This window comes from Panicum hallii, chromosome 3 (genome assembly GCF_002211085.1).
Source record: "Panicum hallii strain FIL2 chromosome 3, PHallii_v3.1, whole genome shotgun sequence".
Lineage (NCBI taxonomy): Eukaryota > Viridiplantae > Streptophyta > Magnoliopsida > Poales > Poaceae > Panicum > Panicum hallii.
In genome coordinates this window covers 55,710,076-55,723,188 of record NC_038044.1, presented here as the reverse complement: position 1 = coordinate 55,723,188, position 13,113 = coordinate 55,710,076, and the positions used below count along the sequence as shown (strand labels likewise).

The 13,113-nt window shown below is 44.3% G+C and overlaps 2 protein-coding genes across 2 annotated transcripts; both read left to right on the top strand.

The window, feature by feature from the left end:
• Positions 1-1,133: 1,133 nt before the first annotated feature.
• Positions 1,134-3,540, top strand: LOC112886230 (bidirectional sugar transporter SWEET13-like). Its single transcript, XM_025952052.1, has 5 exons — positions 1,134-1,408; positions 2,037-2,073; positions 2,193-2,565; positions 2,672-2,791; positions 2,935-3,540. The coding sequence occupies exons 1-5, from the start codon at positions 1,357-1,359 to the stop codon at positions 3,250-3,252; spliced, it is 900 nt and encodes a 299-aa protein (XP_025807837.1). The 5' UTR covers positions 1,134-1,356; the 3' UTR covers positions 3,253-3,540.
• A 1,345-nt stretch (positions 3,541-4,885) lies between these two features.
• Positions 4,886-6,606, top strand: LOC112885516. Its single transcript, XM_025951118.1, has 4 exons — positions 4,886-5,595; positions 5,667-5,885; positions 5,968-6,102; positions 6,538-6,606. Exons 1-4 carry the CDS (start codon positions 5,527-5,529, stop codon positions 6,604-6,606), a joined length of 492 nt encoding a protein of 163 aa, XP_025806903.1. The 5' UTR covers positions 4,886-5,526.
• Positions 6,607-13,113: the final 6,507 nt, after the last annotated feature.

Below are 13,113 nucleotides of genomic sequence, written 5' to 3'. Positions count from 1 at the left end.
TTGCAACCTCAAGGCCCATTTTAAATCAACCACTTTGGTTTGCCTCCAATAATCGTGATTAGGATAAAACACATTGTCTCATGTTCATCAGAGGCTACTGTGAAAAAACTTGGCAAAACATACTATTTTGAACACTGCTAGGACTAAGTTACCACTTTGGCCACACTATCTCAATATGTGTGGCTGCAATCCACACTAATTTCATTTACATGTCATTGTAAGTAATTAGCATAGAGTGCTTCGAACAGATATTAATTAGGAGCACACGGAATTCATAATATGTTAAGAATGCCTACAAAAGCCATTCTTAGTGTTCTAATCATTGAGTTGATTGGAAACCAAGCAATATACAAAAAGAAAAGCTGGTGGAAAGCTACATATCTCCACTAACCGTATAGACGTGAGGAAAGGAGAATTAAAAGAAGAGAAGACGACATTCCTAAATCTGTACATGCCGACACATGCAGATTTATTGTAGTTGAATCACACTTATAAGTCTAGTGCAAAAATGCTTTTATTCAAATGAAACAAAACAAAAAAAAAACATGTTATGCACAGAGTAAAATCATACATAAACTCTTAATTCGTGGAAACTTTTAACCTGGTAGTTAGAACCACTTTTTTCATCTTTATATAATATTTCTCAGATCAAATAATATTCATAATTATTAAAAATAGGATATTACTCAGGAGTAAAGTCATAATCAAATTAAGCAAAGCTGTCTCCAGAGTCCAGTAGTTGGGAAGATCTCATATGATTTGCTCGTGTGCGGCGGCTCTTACGGTCTCACCACTCCAAAGAGAGTCCAAAAGCAGGTTGGAGAGATCCCCCAGGCAGTACAAAACAATTTGGAGTGTACAACTCTGGCACTGACCCATGTATTATTGAATAAAGCATGAAAAAGGCTCCTGCATTTTGGAACGGAAGAATTATCTCTATTAATTTGTGACGATTTATATATCCTAGTTATGCATGGCCAGAAACATGTCCTATAAAGCGATCGAAAAAGACCTTTTGCATAATTCCAAGATTGTTTTGCTACATATGGTTTTGGGGAGCCTGCACGCATACACGATGACACAACTGAACACCAAGGCATGCCTGCCACTTTGTGCCTATATAAAGCCCTCCACAGCCTGCCTATCATTGCAAGAGTTTCAGCCAACACAGAGAACTACTCCTCAGAACTCTCCCTTCCCTCTTGCAGGGGCCAGGGTTAGGAAGAGAAGTAGTTTCAAAGGCCAAACAAACAAGAAGCTCATCGCCTCAATTCCAGCAACTGTTCATTCAGTTGTATAGCTTGTGTTGGGAAGCTCTTGTAGCTAGATTATTTGTAGTTCCTCCCTTGTATCACAATGGCAGGCCTATCTCTGCAACACCCCTGGGCATTCGCCTTCGGCCTCCTAGGTATATATATTACCCTTTCGCAAAACAAGATCCGCAAGCCCACGAGTAGCGCATATATTCATCTTCTCAATTCTGTTCGACTCATTTGCACTTTACAAATTGCTATAATTGTGTTTTCAGCAACATCTTATCGTTCGTAGTTGCTAGTGCATGATTGTACATTGAAGTCACTTGTTAGTGGGATCTGCACTTCGGTGATCATTGGATCAGTTGTAATGGAGCTTGTGCTAGCCTCCAAACATTTTCCAAAAATGAGACGTTTCTTTTGGTCATAATCACATAATTAGTTGCACCAGATTAAGCATGTATTTATCACTATGTTTAATCACCTATGGCATGCTGCTTGATCGATGCTTTTATTTGCTAGCCTACACATTTCTCATCGTGTACTACTTGTCCAGCAGTAGTACATGCTACTGTAGGATTGGTGACGTCATAGTGCACCATAACACAAAGACCTCGTCTAACAAAAAAACAATAAAGCCTCAGCCTATCTTTGCTCCCAAAAGAAGGCAAAATTAGACCAGAGATGTAACGTTTCAGCTTATCACAACTTATCCCAGCTTTGGGCTCTCTGCCAACTTTTGCAAACGGCTGATCTTGGCGCCTTTTTTTGTTTTCTTTGCAGGCAACATCATCTCCTTCATGACCTTCCTGGCCCCAATGTAAGTGACTCACTAAATTCTCATTTCTTATGTTCACTGAACATTCTTATTCATTTGAAACGAATATTTTAAATTAAATTAAATGTATTTGCATTCTTTCAATTTGTATAATATATCAGCCCGACATTCTACCGCATCTACAAGAGCAAGTCGACCGAGGGTTTCCAGTCGGTTCCCTACGTGGTGGCGCTGTTCAGCGCGATGCTGTGGATCTTCTACGCGCTGATCAAGTCCAACGAGCTCCTCCTCATCACCATCAACGCAGCCGGCATCGTTATTGAGAGTATCTACATAGTCATGTACTTCGTCTACGCAGACAAGAAAGCTAAGTGGTTCACTGCAAAGATCATGCTTGGCCTCAACGTCGGCTTCTTCGGGGCCATCCTCCTCGTTACCCTGCTCCTCTTCAAGGGCGACAAGCGCATTGTCACGCTGGGCTGGATCTGCGTCGGCTTCTCCGTCAGCGTCTTCGTCGCGCCGCTCAGCATCATCGTGAGTACGCGTGTACCCTAGCTATACTTTTGACACCCTCGGAATTAGCCATGGTGATGATGAGCTCGTGCTAATGGCCATTGCGCATGCTTTTGTGCTCGTGCAGAAGCGCGTGATTCAGACGCGGAGCGTGGAGTACATGCCCTTCTCCCTCTCGCTCTCGCTCACCCTCAGCGCCGTCGTCTGGTTCCTATACGGCCTCCTCATCAAGGACAAATACGTCGCGGTAACTAGCTAGTTGCTCGATCCTTGCATACAATCTGTTTGGTCTTTCTTTAGTCGTTGAATTTCTGTTTTGTGAATTGATTACGAGATGCATCAGCTTGCTGATGATACTGATCGAAGAAATTATTTATAATCCCTCTGCAGCTTCCGAACGTTATCGGGTTCACCTTCGGCGTGGTCCAGATGGTCCTCTACGTGGTCTACATGAACAAGACGCCGGTGGTCGCCGAGGGCAAGGACGCCGGCGGCAAGCTGGTGACGGCGGCCGCGGACGAGCACGTCCTCGTCAACATCGCCAAGCTCAGCCCCGCCCTCCCGGAGAAGAGCTCCGAGGTGCACCCGGTGTTCGAGATGGGGGCTCCCAGGCGCTGCGCCACCGAGGCGGCGAGGGCGGCGGCGCCGAACCGCGACGTGGTCGACGTCTTCGTCAGCCGCCACAGCCCCGCCGTCGGGGTGGCCTAGACGATCGTACAACGCTTTAATTACTTAATATTCGCACGACTTGGAGCTGGCTGGTCATAAGCAGCGACGGCGAGTGGTTTAAGTATACTAATTACCAGTAATTAACTGCTCATGGAAGCTAGAGAGAGATGAGAGCCATGGAGATGGGAAGATTTATATATATATACATGTATATGGCGTGTCTGTGTGTTCGTCTGTCGTCCTGCTATTATTGTTGTGTTTATTTTCAGATCTATTATTCCTTTGTACTGTGACGCGGACCTAATAAACTGTATAATCGATATCTCACTGCTGTTAGCTACTAGTATATATCTCGTTCCATAAGAATGGCTCTTGTATGTGTTATTAGGCTGTTAATCTGTGATGGTGTCAACGGTGTCTGAATCTGCGTGATGACGTGTGCATATACATACCACGACGAGAAAAGAAAATTGCATGGCTCGTGCATGTATGCGTCATCGTCCATGGACAGGTGTTTCATGTGTGGTCAAATCATGTCCACGCGTGTTCAGATGTAAATTGTTGTCATTGTTGCATATATTGCGGCCCTTTATGCAAAGTGATGTGGTGCCCGTGTCGTGTGTGTAGGTTCACTTGCTTTTTCTTTATTTAAAATGGGATGTTTGGTTATAATATTACTTGATATTATTAAATGGAGTGGTTAATAGGGTTGTACAAATCTCTGTGACACACAAAAGAAGAGTCCTTTATTAAAAAAAAACACTTCAGCAACAAAGTTCATCTAATCATGAAAATTTTCACATGAATTCGTGATGTTACAAAACCCTTAGTGCGCCGCTTTAAATATCTCCCAAGGTATATATACGGGAGTGTGGCTTGCAGAGGTGAGGGCTACTGACTCCACGGCGCTTCTGTAGGGCTAAATGTACACCGTGCCAAACTTCGAATTTTTTTTAAAAAAAGGTTAAAAAAATTAAATTTTAAAAATGGTGCCGTTTTGGAAAATTTTGAAAATTGGGTACCTCCCGTCTGACCAACGGGCGAGAGGCGTGGGCCCGGACACCTCCCGCCCATCCAACGGGCGGGAGGTGCCAAATTTTTTTTAGGCCCCTCCCGAAGGTCTCTTCGCAAATACGAAACTTTTCTTATTCGTGAAGAGGCCCCTGACGCGGCCGCGGGGGCATCCCGCCCGCCCAACGTGCGGGAGGTTCGGGGCCGTACAGTGCGGAGGGGCATCCCGCCCCCAAATTCCCATTTTATTGAGAAAAATCAGGAAAAAAAAAAGGGAGGAGAGAAAGAGAGGAGAAGAAGCGGTGAAGCCCTGTTCACACGTCGGTTTGGAGATATATTCTCATTCTAGTCGTATAATTATTTGAAAATAACTATAATCTAGGAAATATTTCTTAGGGTAGTTATATTTTGAATAGTTTTTAGTATTTTCAATTATTTTTAGAAATATTTCTTAGGGTAGTTATATTTTGAATAGTTTTTAGTATTTTCAATTGTTTTTAGAAATATTTCTTAGGGTAGTTATATTTTGAATAGTTTTTAGTATTTTTAATTGTTTTTAGAAATATTTCTTAGGGTAGTTATATTTTGAATAGTTTTTAGTATTTTCAATTATTTTTAGTATAATTTATATTCTGAATAGTTTAGAATCTGGAAAATATAATATGAGAATCGCTGAAACTTAGGGTCGTTGTGTATTGATATGTAGTATAACTAGTTTATTAATAATTGATAGATATGTCTTCCAAGAAGGGTACTTTTAGTATATATTACGGAGAAGAAAATGTGATTTATGGGCCGAATGGGGTAGATTTAAGTGAATTCAACTGTGCGGTCAGAGGAATTTTCAGACCACACGAGAGGGCATTTGAATCCCTATGCAACTGGTTAATGAGCGGATTAAGGATTAATCAGGAGACACACACTGTGAGTATTCAGTGCGTCATAAATCGTACCACTCATGCTTTGATCTAGGAACTGATGCCACACTTGCAAGCAATGATGACTGGTTAAGTTATCTGCAAAATGCAAGTCATTGGCAATGGCCACTAGTACTTCTTGTCAGTGTGTACTAGAAGCCTTTGATAAACATCGAGGCTGCTGCGGGGGATGAAGATGTTGATGAAGAAGTTGAGGAGCCAAATATTGAGGTAGGTGGCACCGCAGCACCTCAATACGTGGCTGATGAGGGGGAGAACATACCCCGTATTGTTGAACAGCTGCGAGACGAAGATCATGAGTTCGATGAAGCAATGAATGCTGAGCGATTCGCCATAGCACGCCCCCTAATCAGCGAGGAGCCTTATGCCCGAGATGTATGGGCTGTGGTACGAGGACAGCCCCATGATGGGTTTGCTTTGGACTGATCGACGTGTAAGCTCTTACCATTACTGATGTACATTTCTGTATATGCAAAGTACCAACGCAGTTGTGTAATTTTGCAGATGAGCTGGGCACATCGGCAGGTCCGGAAAGCATACCCGCAGTTCGTGTCCAAATTTAATCGGTTGCGGCCACAGGATGTCATCTGGACCCCATACACCGCTGCAGCTGTCCAGACACGTGCACCGTACGGGTTGTCCTCCCTGTGCACGTGTGACGAGGCGTACTGGCTCACAAAGGGTTGTCCTCCCTTGTACCGTGATCAGACGCAGCGTGGCGCGGTATGTCTTTCGCAACTTCAATTATTAAATCTTTTTAAAAAAATCGATAATAATATTACTCTGGTTACCATTACTCATGCAGATCGATCTGATCAACTGCGCGGAGGTCGAAGCTGCATCTCAGATCATGTTGTTTGACCGTGGAGTACGTGTACCGGAGGCACAGTACAAAGAGAGTTTTCGTCGGATTCATGACAACTTGACGCGAGCGTTACGTGTACTGAGGACCGGGACAGGCGGAGTAGATACTCCTAATTTGGTGGACTCTGTTTATTTAAACTATTTTTTGTATCATACTATTTTATTTTTAATGGCTTGATGTATCGTACTATCGTAATATTTGGATTTTACGTTGCAAAACGTTATCGCTTAACCATCTTCATACGAGTTTTAGATACCGTAATCTTCTTTGTAAAATTGAACTAAAATTTTTTATGTATACAAAAGAGTATGGCAAATAAATCTTGTATTTGAAAAAGTATGAATTTTAAATAGTTTGTAAAACATAAATTCAAACAAAAAATAAGAAAGTGGGCACCTCCCGCCCGTTGGGACAGACAAGGCGGGAGGTACCCATTTTTCGAAATTTTCCAAATCGCACCCCTTTTTCGAATTTAATTTTTTTAACCCTTTTTCAAAAAAAATTCGCCAGACTTCAGATTTTGGGCCTCCAACAGTGATCCTTCAGGCCCACGATCTCAGGACAGACAAGGCGATTTGAGCATCCCTTGGCTCGCGAGCTAAGGTAAAGCAGCTCTTTAGTTTATCTTATTATAAAGTTATTAGTATATAGGGCTCCTTATCTAAAAATTAGTATATAGGGCTGAGTCGAGTCAAAAATTATTTGAGCTACTTTGCACGACGAGTTTTTCATTGAACTTGTATCGTAGCAATGATCTCTAGTAGGGATGAAAACAATTGGAAACGATAGGTGTAGAAGGTTCCACCACTTTCAATTTTATACTTTTTACTAGAAAGTGAAAATGATACAATATTGTCGGAAATAAGAACAGCGTCGGTATTTCAATAATATCAAAAACAGAACTATCCAGTCGAAAGAACATCAAAATCGATCGAAATCTATCAACATGATATTTCAAAACGATAAACACGTCAAACTATAGACTACGACAGTAGCTATATAACTTGACTCATCTCATACACATGCAGATACTAACTCACTACTGCGAAAATACTTTTTAAATGGTGGGTAGAAACCCATTTGTAGGGGCGGCTACGGTACCCATCCCTACTTCTCGCAGCTGAAAATAACTATTTGCAGGGACAGGTTTGGGCGGGTACCAAACCCGCCCCTTAAAACCCATACCCCTTAAACCCCTCAATAAGGAAAGAGTATGGGTACATCCATACCACTATTCTTACAATAGTGCAAGTTCGTACATCAATACTTTAGGTCTTAAGTTTGTACATTGATCAATACTTTTCGTACAAGTTCAAATCCATAAGAAAAGAGTAGGGGTACATCCATGCATATTACACATTTCATGCTACTCCTCCGACCCGCTTTTGTAGATATGGAACATAGTTAACGTCTCCAATCGTTCAGCCTAGAACTTCTTCAAAATAAGCTAGAGCATGGACGAATGCACTCTCCTCCGCTTCCCAATGATAGTCACACTCAGTACTATAAATATCGAACAATGGAGTGTTAAGCTAATTTGGCCTGTAGAAGGTGAGTTTTTCTTGGAACTTCAAACCTTTGGTGAAGAATGGATAAGCACGACCATACCTAGAACTATTCAACCGGACCCACCAGAGGAGAAGAGGTAAGAGGGTAGAGGGCTTAACTTCAGTTAGCCAACTCGTTACCCATATAACTTGTTATCTACTAGCTTGATCTGCTTCAGCGGCCGGAAGAGGAAGGACTTCAGAAAGGGGTGAGAGGGGAGTCTAAAGGCAACCTGCAACTACTGCTATGAAAACACCTGAATGTGGTGGACTACGAGGGACGGACAGAGCTATCACCACCTGCCGCCTACCTCACTTTTCCGTCGGTGGAACACAACCCGAGCTAACTAACCAAGTCTAAGCACGACGCCTAAACTATCGAGTCACTGACTTCCGCCTCACGTTAAGGCTAGAAGATACACAAATGGATAGAACTTGCTAACCACACAGACAAGGGATCCCCACAGATCAACGAAAGTAAATAAACAAATTACTGAAAATAAGAGAAGAACTAGCGAGACACTGAAGATAAATGAGGAACTTACATGAATAAGCTTTATTCCTCCAAGGTGGCTACAGAGTCGGAGTAGGACCGAGGGAACCCGGCTCCTCTCCTAGCTTGGCTCTCTCCCAAGCTCTCACTTCACTCTCTCCCTTTTCTACACTAAGGTAGAGTGACTAAGCTAAGAACTCAACTTCTCTCCAAGGATGGTGTGTTGTGAATGGAGATTTGGGCAGCTATTTATAGCTTCTCAAGGTCAGTACTCGCTGCTTAGCTTGTCTTGTAAGCAGGTATGACGGTTAGCGTAGCTTGTACGCAAAGATGGACACATGGCGTTGCAGGGCCAGGCCAGCCGGCCTCCCCTAGGCCGGCCGGCCTAGGGATGCTGCCACGTGTCACCGCCTTTCTTGTGAATGCCTCTGATCACTCGAGGAGGTCAGTAACAGTTGCATCGCTTTGAGGCGTGGAAGCTAGAGGCGGGCTGGCCTGGATGAGGCCAGTCGGCCTATCTCTGGCTCCTCTCAGCCCTCTGATGCACCGATATGTTGATCAACGTGTGCAAATGCCTCAGGAAGGCGGTTTTGAGCCTGAAGACCCCAATAGTCACTGCAAGTGGGCCCATCAATCCATGGTTCAAGCCTTTCGACCGTAGGATATTTTACTTGATGATGTGCCGGTCAAGGTTGATTGGATTTGTGTTTGAGGCCCTGCAGGTGAAGTTTGGCACGTGTTCACCTTAGTGCCGGGCCGGCCGGCCTAAGGGAGGTCGGTCGGCCTAGTTCTTCTCCCAATTTGGCTGAAATTTATGTACTGAGCTCCTGAAATCAAATAATCACCAAAACTAGTGGAACTCATCATGATAAATAATTTAAGCATGATTTTGGTGTAAAAGTATGAAATCCAGGGAAATATTGGCAGTAAAAATTATGGAAATCGACCGCCAACACACCCCCGAGCAAAAGAGTTGAATTCGATCTAGAGGATCAAGCAAGTCTAGGGTCATGAAAAACAAAGTGTGCTTGAGAATATATTTCAAAGCTTTTCCTCATACCTTGGATTCCTGGTGGCTAACACCTTTTCCTTTGCCTATTGATCCTCAAAACAAATCATCGTGGAACGTGATTCTTCCTGTTCTCAGTACTTGGAGATTTTGTAGGATTTTCAAAATTTAGAGGCATACTCTCATTCTCTCAAAACCACTCAGTTGCTCACAAAGTTTGAACCTCACCGGGGCTTTTCATGAAGCCTCTCCTACTTCTAAAAGGTTGTATGTAGGGCTTAAGGTAGGGATTGAGATATCCATATCTTTTACCACCTATGTTGTGAGATAAAAAAGCTTGTCTCTGAGAGGTTATGCCACTCGAGGACTTTGGTCAAGTGCCAGTGAGTGTGGAGAATGAATGTCCTTGATTGGTATTTGATTCTAGCTTCTTCCATCTTCCCCTTCTTTTCTCTCTCTTTTTCGAGCAAGATAGTTGCTTGCTTTCTTTTTCTCTTAGGGGGTTCGAGAGCTGCTTGAGAACCACAATTCATGGACTTTGTTTGATGGACATGTTCGTGTATGACCAAAGTATCAGGATGCATGACCAATCTTTAGAGGCAATGGTGTTTGATCAAGCTCAAGGTGTAAATTATAGCTCTTGTGGGTTCAAATCATATCAAGGGTGTGTATGTATGGCTCTGGATAGGATTTGGTAAAATTGAGCACGAATGATAGTTGCCTCACTTTCTACTTTCACAAAAAAAAAATTCTCCAAGACTTTGAATTAGGAAAGATCATGCCTCACAAGTCATGATATCATGAAGGTCAATAAACAAAAGATTAGGTGACCCTATCATAAAGTTCCAAAGGCATAGAGTACTTTTGCATATGAAATAAAACTCAAACACTGTTTGATAAACATGCAAAGATTTCATCTCTTCCTAGGTGGTTTATTCAAATTTTAGTTTCACTAATTCTGGTGCAAAATTGGATCAAACCCAGAAAGGGAAAGGATCGGGGGTCGCAAACCTCTGTGTCCAGTTGGATGGCCACGAGGGGCCGACAGGTGGTGCCGGTCGGCTTGCAGTTGTGGCCTAAACATCAAGTTCAGGTTCCACTCGTGCAGGCACGGCTCCAGGGTCTTGTATCCCTCAACACTTGAGCATTTCGGTGCAGGTGTAGGCCGGCCGGCCTAGGGCAGGCCTGCCAGCCCTGGTTTGCGTCGGAATTTGCCCATTTTTGTCCAGGGGTTCAGTGATGTGCTACTCATCTCTGTTTGTTGCGCACCTGATGAAAAATCAGAGTAGGGGTGTGGTTTGCACACAAATGTGCACCAACCACTAGAGACATGGCATTAAACAAGCAGACTCTTTTTATTTTATTGAATTCAAAATGAGGTGCCGATGGAATTACAAAGTTGGAAACAAAATTTGGAAAGGGAAAAATTAAATGGAGCACCTAAACCTAGAACTATTCTAGCCTATCCTATAGAGGTCCTCATTCCCGGTCGCCTTCGCTCGGCGCTTGATCTTGGAGCAAACAGCCTTGCGAGAGGTATCCACCTTGTCATCGAGATCCATACGCTCGATCTCGGACTCAGCCACATGCTCATCCATATTGTTCAGCCTCAACTTGAGTGTGGCGAGCTGTTCTCTCATCTCCTTCATCTCATCGCCCTCCTCCTCCTCCTCCTCACTGTTGTCCGTGTATGCCCAAATATCTGGAGGACCATGAATTGATGGCAGAGAGTGGGTGCGCCATACCGAACCCGGAGTGTAGTCAATGAACTCCCTCTCCCCACGATGTAGGGGAGGTGAGAGCACCTTCCCAATGGCCACCTGTCCACGCACGCCATGGCATGGCGGACTTGGGCGGGCCGATGTGTACTCCGGCGACTTGGGCTCCACCATCTACAGGGTGGCAACTCGCTCCATGCGCCCTCCTGAAGAGGAAGGCACGAGTTGCTTGCTGATTGCCTTCCTGGGGGACAAAACCCCCGTGGTTGGGCATGTCGGCATGCGCGCTCTGGGGCACGCATTGGCCCCCACTCCTGGACTCCTAGAGGGGGACCCCACGCGAGATAGCAATGAACGGCGTGAAGGCAAGGCTGGCCGGTGTCCTCTAGGCCCGCTGGACTAAGGCTGGTGTCTCTGGCGTGCAGGCTGTAAGGTGAAGGCCTCAGCCATCACCCAGGGTTTGACAATGCGGACGCTATTGGAGGACGCTCAGCTATGGTTTGATTTGGAAGGTGCCGAAGGGGAAGGAGTGGACAAGGGTGCCAATTTCGGTGTCGTGGGGGAGGATTGCGAGGCCATGGTGGTGATCTCAGAGAGTTTTGAAGTGAGAAAGGCTGACGGGTTTGGGAGGAAGAATAAGGGGGAGCCTTTCAATTTAAAACGATGCTCCCTCTTCCCATTCTCTCGAAGATAAGAAGGGGATCCCGGATAACACCGATTCAAATTCAAACATTTGAATTTGGACTCGAGGCCAGGCCGGATGGCCTGGGGTAGGCCAGCTGGCCCCACCTTGTCAGATGCGGCCTTCGGTCTTCTTGAAGCATCTCACCCTCACTCCTATCTCTGATTTTTGGGTGCACAACAGGCTAGAAAAAGGGAAAAGAAAGAAAAGGAAGAAAAAGGAAGAAATCTAGCCTAAGATATGGCACATTTAAGGTTCGACGATGACCATAGAGGAGGGTTCTTGCTCGGATAACTCGTAGACATCTATTTCTTTGAGTTCTGGTATTTCGGGTTCGAGGAATATTTTCAATCTTTGGCCATTGGCCTTAAAAACGTTCCCATCATCATCCTGGAGGGTTATAGCGCCGTGATTGATGACATTAATTACTATGTATGGTCCTTCCCATTTACATCTAACCTTACCATGACCAAACAAATGAATGCGAGAGTTAAAGAGCAGTACCATATCTCCAACTTTGAAGTGCTTGATCTTTCGTTTATCGTGCCATTGCTTATTTCACTCCATACAGAGCTTGGAGCTGTGGTAGGCCTTCTCCCTCCATTCATCTAATTCAGCTAGCTTGATTTGTCTCTTTACTCCAGCTGATTGGAGATCCATATTCCACCTCTTGATCGCCAAGTGGGATTTGAACTCAAGTTCAACTGGCAAATAGCAAGTTTTGCCATAAACCAGTTGGTAAGGTGTCATTCCTATCGGGGTCTTGAATGCTGTTCGATATGCCCAGAGTGCCTCGGGTAACTTGCTCTTATCCCTTCCCCATGGCATTAACTGTCTTCTGCAGAATGTTTTTGATTTGTTTGTTGGACGTTTTTGCTTGACCACTCATCTGGGGATGGCACGGAGTTGCAACCCGGTGATCTACTCCCAACTTACTGAGATGCTTCCTGAATGTTCTACCAATGAAGTGTGAGCCTCCATCATTGATCACGACTCTAGGAACTCCGAAGCGAGGAAATATGATTTTCTGAAACATTTTCTTCAAGTTCCTTGAGTCGGCCGCAACGCAGGGAAGTGCTTCAACCCATTTGGACATGTAGTCCATTGCCACAAAGATGTATTGACACTACTCTGACATAGGGAAAGGACCCATGAAGTCAATTCCCCATACATTGAAGATCTCTACTTGAAGGTTGCTCTTCAATGGCATAGCATCTCGGGAATTGATGTTCCCGTGTTTCTGACATCTTGGGCATTGCCACACAAACTCTTTGGCATCTCCATACATGTTCGACCAGAAGAATCCACTCTACCAAACTTTAGCATAGGTCAGGAATGCTCCGTAGTGCCCTCCATATGGCAAGGAGTGACAACGCTCTAGAATTTTGAGGGTCTCACATAGCGGGATGCAGCGGCGGAGTAAACCATCAGCACAGACCTTGAATAGATAGGGGTCATCCCAAAGGTGGTATCTACTGAGATGAATCAACTTCTTTTTGTCTTCTCCTGGAGGTATATACCCAATCACCCACTAAGTTGGCATACCATGGACCGGATGTAGTGACCTTCAGAAGAGTATCATCTCTCAAGTAGTCATCAATTGGTAAATCCGATCCTTTGACTTGCATCCTTGAGAG

What these genes read in the sequence shown, in the direction of transcription:
- LOC112886230 (XM_025952052.1), top strand. Translation starts at nt 1,357, where the DNA reads ATGGCAGGCCTATCTCTGCAACACCCCTGGGCATTCGCCTTCGGCCTC. An exon ending in ATGACCTTCCTGGCCCCAAT is followed by an intron (nt 2,074 to 2,192) that starts GTAAGTGACTCA and finishes ATAATATATCAG; the next exon opens with CCCGACATTCTACCGCATCT. An exon ending in TCAAGGACAAATACGTCGCG is followed by an intron (nt 2,792 to 2,934) that starts GTAACTAGCTAG and finishes ATCCCTCTGCAG; the next exon opens with CTTCCGAACGTTATCGGGTT.
- LOC112885516 (XM_025951118.1), top strand. Translation starts at nt 5,527, where the DNA reads ATGCCCGAGATGTATGGGCTGTGGTACGAGGACAGCCCCATGATGGGT. An exon ending in TGCTTTGGACTGATCGACGT is followed by an intron (nt 5,596 to 5,666) that starts GTAAGCTCTTAC and finishes GTAATTTTGCAG; the next exon opens with ATGAGCTGGGCACATCGGCA. An exon ending in ACTTGACGCGAGCGTTACGT is followed by an intron (nt 6,103 to 6,537) that starts GTACTGAGGACC and finishes AAAATTCGCCAG; the next exon opens with ACTTCAGATTTTGGGCCTCC.